The sequence below is a fragment of the Gracilinanus agilis genome, chromosome 4, assembly GCF_016433145.1.
Source record: "Gracilinanus agilis isolate LMUSP501 chromosome 4, AgileGrace, whole genome shotgun sequence".
NCBI lineage: Eukaryota > Metazoa > Chordata > Mammalia > Didelphimorphia > Didelphidae > Gracilinanus > Gracilinanus agilis.
The window spans coordinates 151,180,223-151,201,762 of record NC_058133.1 but is presented as its reverse complement, the minus strand read 5'-3'; the positions used below and the strand labels follow the sequence as shown (position 1 = coordinate 151,201,762).

General features: G+C 34.5%; 1 protein-coding gene across 1 annotated transcript in view; it reads right to left on the bottom strand.

Annotated features, from left to right (window-relative positions):
- Nucleotides 1–21,540, bottom strand: part of LYST (lysosomal trafficking regulator) — a 260,804-nt gene that overhangs the window by 10,945 nt on the left and 228,319 nt on the right. Inside the window, exons 44-48 of the mRNA XM_044674577.1 lie at nt 18,561–18,778; nt 16,019–16,249; nt 14,400–14,589; nt 12,225–12,361; nt 10,512–10,610 (exon numbers count right to left, since the gene is read on the bottom strand). Of these exons, the coding sequence (XP_044530512.1) occupies nt 10,512–10,610; nt 12,225–12,361; nt 14,400–14,589; nt 16,019–16,249; nt 18,561–18,778 (875 nt within the window). The remainder of the gene's footprint in view (nt 1–10,511; nt 10,611–12,224; nt 12,362–14,399; nt 14,590–16,018; nt 16,250–18,560; nt 18,779–21,540) is intronic.

The window sequence follows — 21,540 nt, the reverse complement described above, 5'->3', positions numbered from 1 at the left end:
CCATAACAAAAACTTGCCCTAGAGATTATCTCAAAAATAAGAGAATGGCCCCAAACGTCCTAATAATAATCAACAGCAGGCAGTATCATCAAATCAAATTCTTGTTAGCATATCTATAGACATTTTTTGAATAAAGCAAAACATAGATGATTTGCATTGGTTACAAAGAGTAACCTGGCCTTTTTTAATCTGTTATGCACTAATTGCTGCACTATCTGGAATATCCTTGGTGATTTTTGGTGAGGTGGTGGGGATAAGGAGAGGTGAGAGGAAATAATACAGAGGTGTTTAATATTTTAACTGTGTCTTCTGACAGGTAGTTAGACCATACCCTTGACAGTGTAGTCCCTTCCAAAAAATATAGCTTTATATTCCATCTTGTGTTTTACTGTTTCTACTTGCTTAGACTGATATAGACATGACCTTTCCATATCCAAAAGGAAGAAGCAGAAAAAGCTAAGACCTGATAATAAATCTGAAATGTGCCAAATGAGTGGCACTATTGGTTCTCTCAATAATTTTATTAGTTTTTAGACTTTTGGTGTATTTTATTTAGACATGATGGTACAAAATATGGAAGGAATATATTTAATTTTTAAAACACATTATTAAAAAGTAGAAAAGGCTAATTTTTTTCATCCAAGTAAATATGTCTAGACTATAGAGACTTCGGTAAATGGTACACATATATGCACAGGTATTTAGGAATAATATAATTTCAAGTGGGAGTACTTAAGAGGTTAAATATTTTTCAGAAATAAAAAAAAATCTTTCTAGAATAAATAACCTATGTCTTTTCTTTATTATGTAACATTACACATATGATCTTACTAATGTAACAAGTCAGTGGTTGGTTGTTGTCCTTTGTACTTGATGAGGACCAAAACGACATCATGGGTGATGTTTTGATTCAAACAGAGCAGCACAAACTCTTGGTTTCACTCTTTCTTCTAGGACAGTGATGGGCAAACTTTTTAAAGAGGGGGTCAAAGGAAAGGAAAAGCTCATCTGTCAGTCTGTTTCTAAGGCAACACTTTGGAAGTTTCGTTGTATTGTTTCCTACTCATTGTTTTTGTCAGATCAGGAATAATGTCGCCTGGCAGGATAGAACATTTCAGGGGGCCACATCTGGCCCTTGGGCCACAGTTTGCCCATCACTGTTCTAGAGTCACCAAAAGCCAATGGCATGATGTCTAATCAAGCTCTCTAGTATTTCCACTGCCTTCATGGCAGTTTGGAACAAATTGTTCTCATCTGCTTATTCCACTGGGAGAAGTCTTTATCTGCTTAGGGTAGACACCCCCTAACTCAACCTGGCTTAGTCCACCTAGTTATCTCAAACAGGTTTAATCCAACTGCCAGGATGGTTTGGCTATTATGTAGGCTACAGCTGCTGCTACTTTTTTTTTTTTAAACTCTTACCTTCTGTCTTAGAATCAACACTAAGTATCAGCTCCAAGGCAGAAGAGCAGTAAGGGCTAGGCAGCTGGGGTTGTGACTTGCCCAGGGTCACACAACTGGGAAGGGCCTGAGGTCACATTTGAATCCAGGACCTGCTGTCTCCAGGCTTGGCCACCCACCTGCTCTTCATGCTATAGCTTTTTGGAGCCAAAGGTGGGGAGGTAGATACCAAAGGGGAAAAGCTGAAAAGATTTCAACAAACCTTTGAACCAGAGATACTGGTCTTTCCTGAATACCCTGTACATCCCAACACAAGTCACAGAGTGTATGGTGTAATGGATGAGGGCCTGAAGGGGCATCCATAAGACTTAATCCTAGTTTGGCCACAAACTATGCTCTGGGACAATGAATGTAATGCACCTAATTAAGCCCAACTGTCCTTCTTAAAATGTGGAGGCTGGATAAAATAATTTTTAAGATATTTTTGAGGCCTGACATTATGTGATTCTAAAAAGACTAAAAGCAATGGAAAAAGGTTTCTATTTTTTTTGTATGCTATCAGTGTACTTTGATCAAATAAGAAAAACAATTCATCTATATTATTTAAAGAATAAAAGTCCTATCCTTCATTCCTAAATCAACATCTTCAAGTGATGAAATTTTGAAGATCTGGCAAAAAACAAACCACATTTGACTACCTAAATAATACAAAAATGTGGCTTTGAAAAATTTTGTGTTTGGGAACTGTCTCCATCAAAATTTAATGACAATGGAATGTGCAAGTTGGTGCATTTAATAGTGCAATGGTATATTCAAATGTCTTTAAAATAAAATTCTTTTTAAAGTCTGCCCCAGACTGGATAATGTTAGAGATCCCACACACAATTCTTTATATAGTAGTTTACTTAGATGAGAGAAAATGTTTATTTTATTTTACAATCATTTGTGTGTGTGCATATGTGGAGGAAGTAAAACTTTCTTTAGACTGGTATAAAATCTATTTAATTTTTAAAAATTCACTGTTACAGAAGAAAATGAATTAGCATATTATACTTTTGTAAGGAGAAAGCAAAAATAATAAATCTATTAACCAACTAAAAATAATTATATAAAACTGAACTGGTAGTTACCTCAGGTGATATGAGATCTGATAAATTAAACTCATAATTTTGAGAATCCCAAAAGATGAGACAAAAATGCATAGGCTGAAAAATTCTTGAAAAATGTGTAAAGAAAGCTTTTGATTTAATGAAATTGAAAAAAAATAGCTAAAATTGGCTTTTTAGAGATGTACTATAAAAATGGAAAAGAACAAATATACTAGTTTTCAGAAAAAAGGAAGAATTCTGTACACCACAGGCCAGAGAGCTGAATTTTGATTCATGGGAAAATTCCAGAATGGATCATTAAAAAAATGGTTAGTTAACATCTGGACAGAGAAGTAGTGATCACCAAAAGTCAGCCTGGCTTCAAGAGAACTAGTCGTGCTGGATTAACCTTATTTCCTCTTTTGATAGGCTTTCTAAGCTAGTAGATGAGGGGAATTCTGTGGATATAATTTACCTAGACACCAGCAAAGCTCTTGATAAAATATCTCATACTATTATTGGTGGGTAAGAGAGAAAGATTAGACATATAGATTAGATAAATTCAGAAATTATTGAACAGCCAGATTCAAAGAATTAATGGTTCAAAATCAACATGGCAAGAGTGGAGTAGCTCAGGGATTTGTGCTTGGCCTTCTGTTGGTTAACATTTTAACCAATGATTTGGATATAGATGGCATACTCATCAGATTTATAGAAGATACAAGTTGGGAGGTATAGCTAACACAGGAGATTAAAGAATCAGAATATAACCAGATCTTGGCAGGCTAGAGCACTTAGCTAATTCTAAGCAGATGAAATTCAAGAAAAATCAATGTAAATTTTATACCTGAGTACCAAAAAAAAAAAAATCAACTTCACAAGTAAAAAATGGGAAGGCACAGTTTAGGTGACAGCTGTTCTTAAAAAGATTTGGAATACATGTATGACCTAGATTGAATTCTTTGCCAGCTCTTGGAAAGGGAAGGGAAGAAGGGAGAGAGGCAATCTGGATCATATAACTGGAAAATTTATGTGGAATTTGTTATTACATGTAATCAGCAAAAAAAAAAATTGAAGTCTGGGAATTTTAATGAACTAAAAGCTCAATCAGTTAGCAATGTGATGTGACAGCCAAATAGCTAATGTGATCTTGGACACCATTAAGAGAAGCATAGCTTCTAGGAATAGAAGGGTGATGTTCTCACTATACTTGGACCCTGTTGTACCTCATTTGGGGTACTGTGTTCATTTCCAGGTACCATGTTTCTGGAAGGACATTGATGAACTGGAGAATATACAGAGGGAAACTGGAATGGTGAAGGGCCTTGAATCTTTGTCACATGAGAACTGGCTGAAGGAATTGGGCATGTTTAGCCTGAAGACTCAGCAAGTAGGTTTCTGAAGGACTGTCATATGTAAGAGGGATTAGATCTGTTCTGTTTGGCTTTAGAGGCTGGAACCAGGAGCCATGTTCAGAAGCTGCTAAGAGGCCAGTTTCAAGCTTGAGGTCAGAAAAATATAGTCTAAAAGGGGAATGGGCTGCTTTGAGGAGAATGGATTCTCTGGCTTTTAGGAGCCTTCAAACAGTGAATAGCTCATTACTTTTTGGGCTTTTTATACTGGGGATTCCTTTCATATATGGTTTGTATTAGATGGTCACCAACTTCTCTTTCCACTTTCAAAACCCACATTACTTCAAAAATCACACATCATAAAATGAGACATGGTTAAGTGAAAAGAAAACAGTTAACTCAGGTATAATAATAAGGGATATGGATTGGATCTGTGACTTCACTGAGGAAACTTGTGCATGAGAAGTTACTGAGTAATTAAAATTCTTATATTTAAATCTCATAGAATATTCTATTGAAAAATCATATGCAATTAGGATTTTAAAAAATAACAATTATGGTTAAGATGATACATGAGGAAAAAACTAAGCAATAATTTTGAACATTAATATCAAGGCTACTCAATTGATACTTACCAAAAGAGAATATATAATAAGTTGTATATTCAGTCCAAAGAATGCTATTTGTCACTAACTTAAGCTCAGTATTTCAGTACAAATAGAAATTTCTTTTTCCATGTAAAATGCATTTCTTAACATAGATGTAGAAAGATATATTTTATTTTTTACCAAGCTAAAGGTGAATTATGGTGAAAAAGTAGAACCTTTAGCATTTGCTGAATAGAACAAAAAGACTTTTGAAGAAATCCCTCAGGATATTAACCCAGACTAAAACATAATATAACCTTTGCATCAGACTTCTAGAATTACTGTTTACATAAAAGATATGATTTCCATTTTCATTTTAATGCATAGCATGATGAAAACATAATGGATTGGTAAGTTAGTATTTTACTTTATGATATTTTTACCAATTTTATGCTTAGGCACATAAGCTCTCATAAGTAAAACAGTACAGTGCTATAGGAATTTCCATTCAATAATGAATGAATGAATGAATGAGTGAAAAATCATGTATTAATGGCTTACTATGTACAAAGAGTTGTGGTAAGGGCTGGAGATACGAATGAAGAATAATATAGCCCCCTGATCTCCAGGAACACTTTTATTAGGGAGAAAAAACACAGGTTTTGGCTGCAAGGCAGATGGAGAAGGCCCCATGGTTCTTAGGATGTGACAAAGCAGATTTTTTTGATGTCATTTCCACTGATAAAATCTTAACTTGACATCTGGGTTTGAACCATTTGACAGTTTCAAATACTTAGATGGTTTCTTTTCTGGGTTTTCAGTAGCTGTGGTGGCATTGCCCAAAGAAGCAGGACCAGGTCAGATCCCTGGGATGATGGCTGCTATGGGCTGAGTTGGAAACAGATCTGCAAGTCTGTGGGATGTTACCATTCCTGGGGTTTTTGGGGTATACCTATAGTTGGCTCATGTTGGTGACAGTAAGGGAGATAACCATAATGATTATTCTCAATTATTAGCTGTAGGGCTGGAGCTGGAAGCAGGGCTGGTGATCTGGAGGAAGGTGAGGACTGCTATTTCCAAGGCTTTTGAGTTCAAGATTCTGGGTTACCTTCATCAGTCTGAGGAGAGGTGATGGTGGTGATCTGAATCGACTGATTCTTGCCTGTCTCTCTCTTTAAACATACTTCTCTTCCTTTTGTATTCTTCATAAGTTATAAGTAATCACAGAGAATCAGATGACACTGTATTCCTGGCTATCCTCTCTGGAACTGGTGGCCCCTTCCCTAATTTCTCCAATGTCCCTAGTCTTAAAGGTAGAGTTTTAATGCTCATTGGTCCCCACCTGTGTTTCCAGCCCCCCGCCCCCACCTTGCATTGCCACTGTGACTTTTCCTTTGAAATGCATACAGTTTTGTGAGAAATTGAACTCATCTCTTGGCTTACATTTTGCAGACTCCATTCTTCATTTTTTTCTAAATACTAAGATATTTGCCCTACTCCAGTGTTACAGTTTCTCCCATATTCTACACATTCTTTCAAAGATCACTAATGGAGGGGGGCAGCTAGGTGGCTTAGTGGATTGAGAGCCAGACCTGGAGATGGGAGGTCCTAGGTTCAAATTTGGCCTCAGACACTTCCTAGCTGTGAGACCCTGGGCAAATCACTTGATCCCCATTGCCTAGCCCATACCACTCTTCTGCCTTAGAACCAATGCACACTATTGATTCTAAGATGTAAGGTAAGGGTTTTAAAAAAAAAAAAGATCACTAATGGAAGTTCAGCAATCATTACTGCAAGTTTTTTTCCAAGACCTGGGAAGTATAACAGGTAGCCAGGTTCTCTCTTTATACTCTTTCCCTAACTATTACTTTCACTGTAGTCTTTTTTGTTCTTTTCTTTACAGGGCCAAGATTACTCTCTTCAGCAGAGGAAATAAAAGCAAAATACAGGTTAAGTAGTCTTGTCTTGTTTCTGTTATCTATTTTCATCATCATCATCCCATCCATATCTGGCAGTAATCCACTCTCTTTTTTGGTCCTTCCTTTTTTTTCCAACATAGTTCTCCTTCCCCCTCTTGCTATTTGTTTTTCTTAGTTTTCCTTAACAGTCATAGTCCAATTTGATTTTTTTTGCACTCCTGGCATTTAACCTTTGTCACTTGTACTTATTCTACTTTCTTTCGATTCCTTATTTTTTTTCTCTACACAAATTTTAAACATCTTACTTGGTCAGTGAATTTCCTGTGCATCCACAATGGAAAACTTGGCCCTTTCCTTTTCACCAAAATTGCTTCTTTTTGTGTTTTCAGAAATTTCATTCTTGAAAAATTCCCCTATCTACTCAGCCAATTTCCAATTTAAAATTGTCTCTCCCCTCCTCAATATAAGATCCATGTTGGAAAAGCCTGACTTTCCTCAAATCTCAATCTCTCTCTCTCATTTCTTTGACCACACTTATCTCAAGTGCAGTGTAGACCATTCTAGTATTTGCTTCTTCTACCTTATGAAAAGTTAAATTGACATAAAATCAAGAAATTGCTATTTACTGCCAACTATTTGGTGGAGACCTCCAGTAGATCTCTGAATGAGTAAAAGTTCTTTTCCACCATTGTATCATGTTACTGTACCAGGCTTGTGATCTATTTTTCAAAGTCCTCATCTATTTGCTCTTTCAAGACAAATATAGCATATACCAGTATAGTTTGCTTCTGTATCTGCTATCTATTATACTTTTTCTCTCTTCTTTTGGTTCTTATATTTCCTTACATAAATATATCTTCTGAACAGACAATGCAGTATGATCCTCCCATCTTTCTTTAAGTATCTTTTCCTTTTGAGTAGTCTTTACTCATCAAGAGCCTATTCCAGGCATATGTTTCAGTGATACCTACAAGGTAAAATTTGTCTCTCTGTGTTATGCTCTCCAATTTTAGCTTGTTATTCATACTTTATGCTATTTATGTTTAGTCATCCAAAGCCCAAGTTTTGTTGCTGTCTTGGATTTTATCTCCTGTGAACTTCTGGGCATCTGCTATTCTTTCTACGTAGGATCCAAGTATGGTGGAGTAAGGCCATCTTGGCACGAAGATGTCATTGGCACATCAAAATCCCAGGGTCTAAGCTGAGCTGGGAGATCAGGGACCTAAAATGCAGGTATTACTGGGGAGATAACCACTTATATTACTCAATCTGGTTCCCAAAGTGATTGTGTTTTTTATTGTAGTTATCATCTCTGTTGACCTGCCATCACTGTGACAGGTGGCATCTCCCAATAAAAATAACAGCAGGTGATATTTATAGTGTTTTTTTTATGGAGAGGAGACAGAGGTTTGGACTTGTGATTTCACATGGATGGGGAACTAGAAGCATGGAAATTCACTTCAATGATTAACAATAGATCAGTAATATATAATTGACAGTCTTAGACTTTGCTGGAGCAGAGAGAGGTTAAACAGCTTGCCCAAAGCCACACGACTTGATTTATGTCAGAGGTAGCACTTGAATCTTCGTCTCCCCAACTTTAGAGTCAGTTTTTTGGCTCCTTCACCTCATACAAGGCCTTAATACTTATCAACTGCTCACTATACAGTATATCTCTTAATCTTTACAACAGCCAGAGGAGGTAAAGTACTACAAGTATTATGTTCATTTTACAGAGGAGGAAATTGAGGCCACGATTAAGGAATTTGACAAGTACCACTAATGTCCAAGGTGGGACTCAAAACAAGTATTTCCCTTCAAGTATGGTACTTTTTCCAGAATAAGATGCCTTATCTGACTCAGCTACCCTATGAACTATGGCTTATACAAGCTGACACTGATGCCTCTTCTCCCAAAGACCATATGGGAAAGTTATGGCAATAAAAGATGCCATATAAATATCGCCAGATGTTTTCTTTCCCCTATCACTGCTATCACCCTGATATGCTGGGAATGACAACATCAGAGGAGAAATTCAAAGCTTCCTGTCCAGAGAAACTTCCCTCTACCTGCCAGATCTAGTATCTGACTCCACTAAAAAAGTTTCCTTTTATTCACTGTTGTAGACTCAATGTTTTGGGAAGAAACTTAGAGATAACTATTTAGCTCAATCTTCCATTGGATGTAGGAATTTTGCTTTATAGTGGCTACAAGTATCTGTCTGGGAAAGCAGTGGTTTGGTTATGGCATAACTAGAAGCTATGTTCAAAGTTATTTTATGTTATGTGTGGCTAAACAGCTTCATCTCTGAGAACGAGATGAATGGAGCACATATGGGGTACATATAGGAAGGAGACAGAATTGACAGGACTTGGCAACAGCTTGTATGAGAGGATGAGAGAGAGAGAGAGGAGTTAGGATAACACCTATGTTGTGAGCCTGGGTGACTGGGGGGATAGTGATACCCTTGACAATAAGAGGGAAGTGAGGAAGAGAAGAGTTTGGGGGATAAAGTAACCTCAAAGACATCCTAGATTCTTTCCAGCCCTCTATCCTCACATAACCAATGACCTCTTTGCTTTTCATTTCCCCACTCGTCAATCTAATCCTCCACAGAGACGTCAAAACAATCTTCCCAAAGCACAGATCTAACCATGACACCCTCATCCTGAAAAAAATCCTCAGTTGTTCTCTTTGCTTCCAGTATACAATATGCTTTTCTTAAATTGGCATTCAAGGCCCTCTACACTCCAAATCCTCCCTACTTTTCTATTTTTATTTCATTACTCTTATTTTATTTTATTACTCTTTTTATTTATCACCCTATCTCCGCCTACCCATAGAGCCCCATCTTCACCTTTCTTAATCTTTAATTCCTCTGGGGCAATCTTCTAGCCAGTGCTACCCTCTCCTTCCTCAAACTGCCTCCTCATAGTATACTTAACTGTGTCCATCTATCCTCTCCCTGACCAGCAAAGCGGATATTCTGTGAAAGTAGGAACTGTTTCATTTTTTGTGAAAACTCCACATACACACACAAACATGTACTGCTAGCACATAGCATGGGCCAGGGACTTAACACCTGTTGAACTGAACTGAAAACTCTAATAGGGTCTAAAGTTAGTGGAATATAAACATATGTTTGCACATGTACCTATATAGGGACAGGAGGGAAGGGATCTTCATTCAGGCCATTTCTACCTTGCTGTAACTATACCTTCCAAACCAGATCATCACATAGGCCATGCTTTGAAGAATCCAAGCCACTGGTTTCTGGCCCTCCCTGGGACCATGAAAAATTTCAGCTTATTCCTGGCTATTTTCTGCTCTGTTACTGAACATAGCCTCCCTCCATTTTCTGTTTCTCTGAAAATTGCAATTAAATCAACACTTCCATTGTTTCCACAAAGGGCAAGTAAACTGGTCTTGGCCACCTTCCTCATTATGTGTTGTCTTTCCTATTAAAATATAAGTTCATTTAGTCCAGGAACTACTTCTCTATTTATATTTGTATCCTCACACTTAGCACAGTGCTTGATGTAGACCATCTACATGAACTGATGTGGGTCACCAGGGAAAAATAAAGCATTCAATATTGAACTCTAGTTACTGACAATAGTATTTGTCATCATCATAAAGCAATCATTGAGAAGGGAGAAATTATTTGGTTAAGAATCTGTGGTACTATAGACACTGAATAAAAGTATAACAATTATGATAATTCATGAAAAGTTGGTAGAAAATAGATTAAGGGGATAAAGTAGGAAAAGAGACAAAGGGTATGACATTACCAGTGTCAGGAAGGTATATCATCATTAGTTTTTAGAACTCAATTAAATGCTTAAAAAATGTTTTTCATTCATTTATCTAATCATTCCTTCATGCAATTAAGACATAAAATAAGACCTAATTCAAAGGATGTTTCTCTATTAAAAGCAGCTTTTTATACTTCCCTTTACATATGGTAATAATCTCACAACTTAAATCCAAAGAGTTGTTTTCTTTACATTTTAAAGGAGCTAGTTTGAGAACTTTTCATACTAAACACTTATATCTTCCTTCTCAGAGTTATATATCAAATAAGCCACAATGAACAAAATATTTCACTTCTTATTGCTAATAAAGTAAAGTCCAATTAATTTGGCTTAATAAACAAACACATACCGTACTGCTTGTGAATTTATTCATGTAGACTGTGATGACACCACATTTGCTTCCAGTAAACAGCTGGCAACTGTCTGGTACCCAAGCACAACTAGTTACCTTGAAAAAGAATAAATAAGAAAAATATTATTTTAAAAATATAATTTCCCATAGTTAAGTTATTTTTTTCTCTCAACTGTGTTTTTACCCATGTGTGTCTTTCAAATACATGAAATTAGTAAAGTGATGTTAATTGATAGCAAATATATGCTCATATAATAAGAAGTAAACCATTTTAGTTGGAAAACAAGTTGGTGCCAGTTAGATCAGAAGATTTTCACAAAGAGGCCTTTTCTGGTTCCTTTCTCCATTCTTTCACTCTCTTTCTTAATGTACTTCTCTGAAATTACCTCCCCTTTTATTTATTTATTTGTTTGTTTTTATTTTTAAAGCATAGTTTTTTAGCTACATCTCCCCTATAAGAATGTGAGCTCCTTGAGGGCAGAGATGTATTCTTGCCTTTCTTTGTATCTCAATACATAGCCCAGGGCCTAGCATATAATAAGTACTTATTAAATGTTTCCGGACATTCCTCTACATTTTTTGTATACATGTAGTAAATCTTTTAAACAAAGTAGTTATAATCCAGTGGGCATGTGGTTAAATTATCCTATAGAAACTGAGGGAATTGAATCTTGTAATAAATGGATCTGAATTCTTAACAACACTGCCACATAGTTGTAATAGTTGAAAAGTGTGTCAAAAATGCATCCTTTTTGACAGAGTATCTCCAAGTTACTACAAATAATAGTTCCAAGGAATTAATAAGTGGTACCACAGTAGAATGAAAGTTAGAATAGCTTTAAGGGAGAAGTGCTAAAATTTCTTTTTCTCTTAACTATGGAAATTTTTAAAAAAGTCGTTTTGATGTCTTTGAAGAGCCAGCAATGAAACCAGCAATAGGAGGAGTGTAACTATTTTATATGTATCATCAAAAGATTTATTACTACAGGAAAATAGAATGAGGCAAATTCCAAGGGAAAGAAAGGTATTTATTTAACTGTATTCTTGTTTTTGAAGGGAAGAACATTAGGAATTAAATATTTGTTTTTTTCTCATGTTGGTACATGACAGAGATGAAGATGGTAAGCTCAGAAAGAATTTAGGATATAATAAAGATTTTTTAAGAACTTAATTTATTTTCAAAGTCCTAAAATGAATAAGGACACATTTAATACTCATGAGGAGATAGGAAGTTTTGCATTTTGCATATCCTAAAACTCAGAAAATGGGATAGGAGATGACCATAATAAACATCATAAAACCCCCCTCCCAGATTTATGCTTTATTTATAAGTGGAGATTAATGCATAAATTAATCTAAGACATTTGAGAAAAACAAAGTATTACATACTGAACTATAGTTTATTGACAAATAATATTGTCACTATCACAAGCATTTATTGATAAGAGACTAATTATCTGGTTAAGAACTTGTGGCACTACTGACATTGAATAAAAGCATAACAATTATGATAATTCATGAAAAGTTGGCAGAAAATAGATATAAGGTATATAGTGAGAATGAAGACAAAGGGAATGACATAGCCAACTTAGTTAAAGAGGTATATCGGTTTTTAGAAATAAAATAAAATTAGTAATCACTGCTTCTAATGAGTTATTTTAAAAGCATTAAATGAAAAAATTAAAATATATTTCATTAAACAGTTTTTACTTGGTGCTGTTGAGAACTCTGTATGAAGTTCACTGGAGGCTCGCTTTGTTTGCTCTTCAATCTTAAAATGTTATCTGCATACCCCCAGCTCAAAATGGCAGACCACTGAATGTCAGTACTGTTCATGCTTCTCACACCTTAAACAGAGATAACACACATAACAAACTTATCACTGTTTATTTGATTTAGAAGCCATGAGAATTGGCATATACAAAGGCTAAAGATAAACTACCCAAGCACAATAATGACAAGCTTAAGATAATGAATTAAAGCAGATTTTTTTTAAAGTATTTTATGTTGGGTCATGCCAAATCCTGTAGAATTTAGACAAGAATTTGGTTTAGAAGTACAGAGTTTTGTTTTCTTGCCCAAGAAACAGTGATATGATTTTTAACACAAGTTTTTATACAGGCAATAGTAATTGATGTATGATTTTTACAATAACTCTACTAGTCTTTGGGTATTCAGTTATATTTGTCTTTAATGTGAAACAGATAATGTACTTAAAAAACTCTCCACAGATGCCTTCCTGAATAGCAGGTACAGCTGAGGAAAAACATAATAAGGACAAAAATCAATGCTATAAGAATAAAAGAAATATCTACTTTGGGAAGGGATAACTTAATGCCCTCAACTACAAAGATCTATTTTTCTTTTACCACAGAAATCTACAATAATACTTTTCAGTTCATAATTGCTAACAAAAAGAACCAAACAAACCCCAATCACTATCCTTTCATATGGGTTTGGGGATGAAAATTTAAAAACATTGGTTTTTTCTTTTTGGTGAAAATTTCATCAGGGTAATCTATAACTTTATGATAAATGTAATTTAATGCAACAAGCTGAACACAGAATTAGTTCTAAAAACCTCTTTGAATGGTGAATTAGGGAAAAGTGAAGAAGCACAATCAATAAATATGATACATTGTTGAGTGTAATTCAAAGACTGATTATTAATGGAACTACAAAGCATGAGACCTAACAAATATATTTGGAAAATATTTTCAGCTTCCAATTTCAGTAAATAAGAAGTATAGTATTTTCAAAAGGGTCAACTTCTTTTACCTTTTCATTAAAAGTTGTATTACTTTATGATTAACTCCCTATAATTAACGGCCAAATATTTAGGCACAGATTTGGTTTAGGAGTAGGACCTACATTATTGGTTTAAGAATCAAGATATGACTAAATGAAACATCAACACAAAACAGGAAAAGATACTACGAATAAAAAATGAAACAGATTGAACTAGCATTTATATTTTCTTTTAACTACTGATGATATTCCTATTGGCCATATCATTACGTGAGAATGTTGACAAAATCACAGAAGGTTAAGTAAGGCTGGCAGTAATTTCTTGAAACTGCTTGTCCATGTTTTGCATATGTATATAAGTCATTATGTGTAGATATGTCATTCCTAGGGTTTACTAGAGAATTTCAGGTCCCATCACCTCTTGATAATTCATTTTCGTTTCTCAAAGTCTTCAAGTGGGTAAGGAATAGTTTTGCATGTGTGAAATTGCTTAGTGGAAAATATTTCACTTAAATATTAAATATATTTATTTTTCCATTATCTAATTTGCATGTAGAAAGCATGGAGAATACTTAAAATGCTACCACTTTCAGTGAATTATGAGTACGGGAATTCACAAGTCATGTTTTTTAGCACAGTCAAATTGTTTTTAAGAGTGAGAGACAAATATAAAGTGAAAAAACCTCTTTTTATTCCTTAGGATCTTTTTTTTTCATTAATGACTCCTCTTTGATTTAATCTAAAGATATTAGATCTATTGTGTGCATTAATACAGGAGTAAGGACGGTCAGCTAAAAATATTGTTTCCAATAAAATGACAAGATCTTCATTCTGGTAAATGTAACTATTAAGAATCAGATTGTATGACTAAATGAAACAGCAACATGAACAGGGAAAAATACTACTGATGATAAAAAAAATGAAACAAAGATTGGACTAGCATTTACATTTTCTATATTACATTTCCAAATGATAGTTGATGTTTTCTATTAATTCCTACTCCACATTAAATAACTATAAAGTTGAACAGTTTACCAAAAATTTGGATAAAAAGGATAAAAGCAGGTTTATGCTATAAGAATTTAGATCTCTTGAAAAATTATGCCAAGAACAACTTTCCAGGTTGTTTGTTTTTACCTTGCTCTTTGCTGTATATCATCAGAAGGCAGAACTTTTGGGACAAACCACAGATGGCTTTGGTAGGCAGAGCCTGAAGGGAACCAAATCTCTCTCCATGTGGCTGGCTGAAGCAGACAACAGGCACAGAAGCACTTGGGGAACCTACATATTCACCCCATTTTAAGCCTTTTATCCATGATAAAGGACTCTATAAACCATGAAAAGGAAAAACAGAAGAATAAATATTAAAAAAAGAAAATTTCCCATCACTTTAAAAACTAAAATATGATATAACACAACTGAGATCCTTAAAGGAAGGGACTATATTAAATTTCTTTGCATTGTATATAACATGATGTCTTGGGTGTAATACATAATGAAACACATTTCTATTATTTTATAACTAATGATTTGTATTTTCTAGTAGTTTAGGGCTAGCTAAGATGAAAAGTTTAGGTCTTATTGATCGTTATCTTTGTGCCTAGTATTGCACTAGGCACCATAGGATATATAAAGGCAAAATAAAGGGATAGTTAGATGAAATAATTATGCAGTAAAATGATATGCAACACGCTAATGTACCAAACTGCAGTACAGAAAAATAGATCTAGTAAATTGATAGTTGTGTAGAATGGAGATTAAATACAGTAGGGGTTAGGAAAAAATGTTTAATGTGGGCTAAAATTATGAGGGAAGGGTTCATGGAGAATATGAAATTTAAACAGGAACTTGAAGAATGGGTAATATTAGGATCTAGCTAGGTGGAGAGGAGAGTGGAGGATTTTTGAGGCAAAAGGAATATCATTAATTAAAGTACAGAAACATATCTGAACAGACCACAGAACAGAGAGAAGAAAAAATTCCTTAGACCCCAAGAAAAAGAATATGATGCTAAGAATCCTAAGATTGGTGGTTCTTCTCTGGGTGTACCCTTTCTGTTCTTTTTTCCCTCAGCGTTACCCCTAATTTTCAGAGTATATATATAGCACCTCCAGATCTTCAGGGAAGACACTATATACATCAACTTAATAAAAATCATGAGGCACTGAGCATTTTTAAGCTCCTTCCAAAAGAAATATTCGTGGCAATTTTCAGTGAAACTTGCTTAAATTATTTTCAAAATGAATTATAAATAAGAATGATTAAAGTAGACTCTATCTGAAGCTCCCTTGAATTTTGGGGAACGGACACATATACTTTTGCGTTATTTGGAGGGGGTGGTCAGTATAGGTCTAAACAAGATTCTAGTGACTTAAGATCACTAAAACTGTTTTCAGGAACTATATAGATGTTTAAGACCCAGATATTTTATAACCAAGTTCTTTAGGTGTAAAGTATTACATATTTATATATTTACATATAGTACTAAAAGAATTCTTAAAAACTGGGCATGTTACATTTTATTACATTTGGAAAAATATAGTTGAAATAGAATTATTCCTTATCATTTATAATTTTTTTTGGTAGAATTCTTCAACAATTTTTTGCAACGCCTAGCATTTTGTCTGCTACAACTCTATATTCTAAAGTAGCAGAACTATTTGATGACAATACAGACAGACTTTAGTTGTTCAATACTAACTTATCACTAGTAAAATGAATTAGAGATTTCTACATTAAAATAAAAAAAAGCATACTGGGTAGACAACTTCCTTGACAGGTTCCCGAGTTTCTCTGAAAGCAAGCTGTACAAACAACCCCACAGCGGTAGGGAGTTCTCCTTCAATGCTAAGTTTGGATCCGGACCTGCTTGTATGTGCTGTGTGGAATAACTGGCGTGGGGTCTGACCATAGGTTTTTATCATAGTTTCTAGTGCTCTTCTCTGAACTGGATCCTCAACTGCTGACACATCCATTCCAAAATATGTCTGAAGAGTAAAAGAAGAGACAAGTAGAACATGAAACAAAACCAAACTGAAAAATATTCACATTAAATTTTCAACTTAGTTTCATTTTTTAGGTGGCAGTTTAATCTTTAACTATTTATGATCCAAAATTAAAGTACTTTTAAACATTTCATTGATCATTGGTTAGCTGGACAAAAATCAGAAATGATAATCCTGGTGGATGGATGTTATGTGTGATGTTGGGATTAAAGTATTTTTAAAAACATAATTAGAGATCTATATAAAAGAGTGTCATTTTGTGCACCAGTATTAAAAGCCTGGGAAACATCTCATAATTTTGTTTGCAGTACAGGCATTAAAGGGATATAGTACAGTTAAGTGAAATACAGGTAGGAAACCAATGGGGCATTAAATGACCATTATCAAGTAGTTCTGGCATAATTATAATGAAAAATGTGAATTCTTTAATGTATCTCACTATTAAATTTTATTTATTAGTATTACAATACATTATGTTCAGTTTACATGTTTCAAGATAAAACATGAGACTAAATATACTATAAATATAAATTCAATTTGAGCATATTCCTCCTAGTAGCACAGTTCAGTATATGTGATTTGTATACATATATAAAAGTCTCACATACAAATTTCACTAGATTCTAAATAAAATTTTTAAGCAGTTTGAAAATTAAATGACTTTCAAATATCCATTTTTAAATTAAGACATAAAAGTTTATAATTAAGTTCTACCTTTTTTCCATTTACTTGGCTTAACCATGTTCTGAAATTCAAGTAAGGTCTAAGCAAAGTTCAGTATGTCTTGTTGTTCTACATGAAGATTTGACAAATGAGTGCAGTATAATACCAGTAACAGGTAAATTCTACTAGGAAAAGCATTTTGCATGACTCTTTCAGATAACTGACTTTTGATGAATATCTGAAGCAATTGTATATTTTGTATTGGTTGAGACTGCCATTCAATAGTCAGTGACATGCCCAGTGAAATTGGAATTTGATGTGCATCTCAAAATTGCAAGAACTTTTCATGTAAACTGTTTTATGAATAACTTCAAAGCTTATGGAAAAGCACTGAATGCAGAGATTATGCTTTATGATGATTTTTGACTTCTGCTTTCTTTGTGCTCCAAGCTAAACTTCCTTCTGTACTCGTCTTCTATTGTTTAGAGAAATATTCTTTGATGTTCTTTTTTTTTCTCTACCTTTATACCTCTATAGGCATTTTTTACCTTTTTTCTTCCATTGATCCTCTTTTAACCAATACCAAATAGTTTGTGTGATGACTGATTTAGAAGATAATTTGAGATCTGATGCTGCTAAATTCCTTCTTTTCCCACCTTTTTCGTTATTTCCATTGAGATTTCTGACCTCTTGTTTCTTCACGTGAATTTTTATTATTTTGTTTAGTTTTATAAAATAACTCTACGGTAGTTTGATGATTATGACATCAAATCTATTAGTTAATTTAGGTAGTATTATCGTTTTTGTTATCATAGTCCAACTAAGAATGATTAAAATAATTTAAAATTTCATTTCTTCCTTTATTTCTGTAGAAGTAAAGTAGATGTAGTCATGTATTTCTGAATATTTATGTGTTGGTAGGTGGAATTCCACAGACTTTATATGTTCTGTAGTAACTTTGAATGTAATTTATTTTTTCTTCTTTCTGGACTTTGTTAGTAACTTTAAAAGCTCATGATTTTTATTGGAAGTAAACAATCATACCATCAACAAAAAACAATAATTTTGTTTCTTCTTTATCTATGCTGTTCATTTAATTTATATATCATGTCTTATTTGTGATACCTAGTATTTCTAGAACTACATCAAATAACAGCAGTGAAAGTACACACCTTTGTTTTATCTCTATTTTTTTATTTAAATTTAATTTATTTATTTTTAGCATATAAAATTATATTTTAGATCTATTTTTCTCTATAGGATTCTATCACTAAAACAATAATGAAAGCAAATTTTAAAAGTTCAAGTTATAAATGTCTTAATTTTTGGCCAGGTTTTCTATGAAAACCATGATAAACTTGTTTCTTTTATTTTGGGTAAGGTGTATGTACAGAATGACTTACTTGGAGATACACAAAAAAATGAGTGATACTTATACTATTATTCTTTGCCTCAGACATCTGAAAATATAAAGCCTGATGAATTCCTGATCAGAATATAAGTGAACCATAATGTCTTCCTTAATTTCTCTTTTTTGGGGGATAAGTTAAATATTTAAAAGAAATATACCTGATAACTAAAAAAAATTTTTTAAAAGAATCAGTTTTTAATAGAAATAAAAGACACTTACAGCTGGATGGAATACATTGATGGCTTGAACAGAAGACTTGCCCTTTTGCTTAAACCCAAATACTAAATCAATCCATTGACAGATGTTCTGGGACACATGGTCAGACTCCAGAGCCTGTCGATGTATGAGGATAAAAAGACGAGGGTCATTACGAGCCCATGGGGGAAGGTTGACATGATTAACTCGTTCACCATTCTGGCGGACACCAAAATCAAAACCTAAAAAAGAAGATAAGTTATTTTATACTAATGACATTCATTTATAGGAAGACACTTACTATTAAACCCAATTCTCAATGCCAAGAATCTGAAAATATACTATTAAGTTTTTCGTCTACTACCTAATCAAGCAAATAGAAAATGAAGTTATTTGTGAATGAGAAATATTAAGTAACCCTACTGATCATCCAACTACTTTTCTACACTATTATATGATCAAATGGTGTCACAATGTGTTAGGAGATCTTATAGCCATATCCTTTTACTACTCTGTAATAACACCAGAGAAACAAAAGCAAAGTGATATTGCACCAATTGCACCAGTCAAATTTCCAAATGCATAAAGTTCTGGGTCAGTTATTCAGTTATGAAACATACACTGAATCCTCTTTGAACTCTGATGTATCTGAGTTTATTAATGTTATCATTTAAAATATTCTAAAGTTACTTTCTTGATATCAGATATTATAGGCTCAAAGAAACATTCAAAATCTTTCTAAAAAAAGTAATAAAATTTCTGAATTTGCAGGTAAAAAATATTTGCCAGAGCTACTAACTACCTTCTAGTTTTGCCTGCAGGGCCTTCTTCAGTGCTTCTGCTGCCATCTCAGGGATCAGACCCAGGCCACCAGCTTCCAGGATTCCAATTCTTGACTCTAGCCATTTCTTTAGCTTGCTGGCTTCATACTCTCATCTCCTATCTCCAACCCATCATATGTACACTTCTTCCTGTTCCTGCCTGCTGTGAGGGGGGCTGCCCAGGACACATCACCACCTGCCCTAAGGATGGCCCTTAAAGGAGGACCTTCAACAGTCTAATCACATGCCTTCCTCAATGGATCTCTGTCCAGCCAATGATGCCCTGAGGTCATTCCTCAATGGTTATCCCCTAAAACTCACCTCGTTCCAGTGATTCTGAACCCCAGGCTGGCTACGTACAAAACTTGTTCCCTAGCTCCACCTGTTCAGACTCTTACTCCTATTCCCTTCAAACCTACCCCTGATGTCCAGCTTCAGATCTTTATTCTTCCACTGTGCTCTCTGAAATGCCTGCTCTACAACCAACAAACTTCTCTTCAGCTTACATTTTTCCCTTTCTCCTTCCATTTTCTGGCATTCCCTAAGACCCAGCTCTCTCTTGACAACATTGCAATTATCCTTGGCCATCCTTTCCTGAACAAGCTGCACTTTTTATTCATGTCTCCTCTTCCACCCCTCAAAAATCAAAAGTCATGGTCAGGGAGTCAATATTCCTTGTTCCTCCCAATGCCACTTCTATACCCTCCCATTATTACCATCATTTAGTAACCTTTCCTTCTCTGTGTCATTCAATACAAATTCATCACCAATCCAGATCCTGGTGAGTATGAGTTACCAACTTCCAGAACACTTTCTTTCCTTTTTCTTTTCTTTTTCAAAACTAAGTACTGATTCTAAGGCAGAAGAGCAGTAACAGCTAGACAAAAGAGGCTAAGTGACTTGCCCAGGGTCACACATCTAGAAGTGTCTGAAGCCAGATTTGAACCTAGGACCTCTTGTCTCCAGGGCTGGCACCCTTCTCTCCTTTTTCATTGAGTTGATTGACTGGCTCTCAATTTTCCCTTTACATATGCTCTTGAGTCTACTACTAGGGGAATCCAACATATATATCAATATTTCCTCAGTTAACTTAATTTCTTAGTTCCTCAATCTAATCAGTTTGTATGACCTACTTTTCTATTCCACCTCAACTATCCATGGAGATGGTCATACCCTTGATCTTGTCATATCCCTAAGTGTTCCACCGCCATATTCATGAGTTCTAAAATTCCTTTATCTTTTCATAAAATTTTATCATTCTATCTTCCTCTCTATCATATAACCCCTACAACTGTTATTTATCCTCATCATGACTTTTATTTCTTCCTTCCCTCTGATTTTCTGCAGGCTAACAACTTTATATTGATCACTCTCTTTTCTCTTTCTCAACTCTTTGGTAAACCAGTTCAACTTTATACTATCTTCTACTCTTAAGCCCCTTTCCAATTTGTCCAATGACCACTCTCAATTCACCAACCCCCAAGCTGAAAATATTTTCACCATCCATCTCATGTATTCAGCTGAATGGAGGCAGAGAGAAATCATCAAACTGTACTGACTGAACCTACTACAACTTTGTTACATAATCTCCACTGGGCCCTCACTGTAGCAAGGTTATTTTTTAACATCTCTCTAAATGATTTGCTATCCAAACATTTTTTTGTCTTAAAACTACCATATCATCTCCCCAATCCCTTCCCTATCAAGTTAAAAATCTTGCCTCATATTTCACTGAAAAAAGTTGAGACAATTAGAAGTTTCCTCTTCTCCTCTTCTCCTTACTTTATATTAATCTGATATCTTCTCCCAATATTTGTTTCCTTGTTATGGCAACCTCTCTACATTCATCCTTGATCTCATCTCTTCACTTCTTCTCCTGGTCATTGCACCCTCTACCATGCCTAATCTCTCTATAATCTTCAATTTTTATTCTTTCCCATCTATTGGTTTCTTTTCTGATGTCTACAAACACTTCAAACTCCACAATCTTTCAAAATCCTTCATTTGATCTTGACAATATCCATTAGCTAGCATATAATATTTATCTTCCTCTACATGGGAAAATTCTTTGAGAAAGCTTTGCTTGCTAGGTGCTTCCATTTTCTTTCCTATCATTCTCCTATAATGGGCCTCCTCCTTTAACTGAAACTGTCCTCTCCTAAGTCACTAATTTATTATTCCAT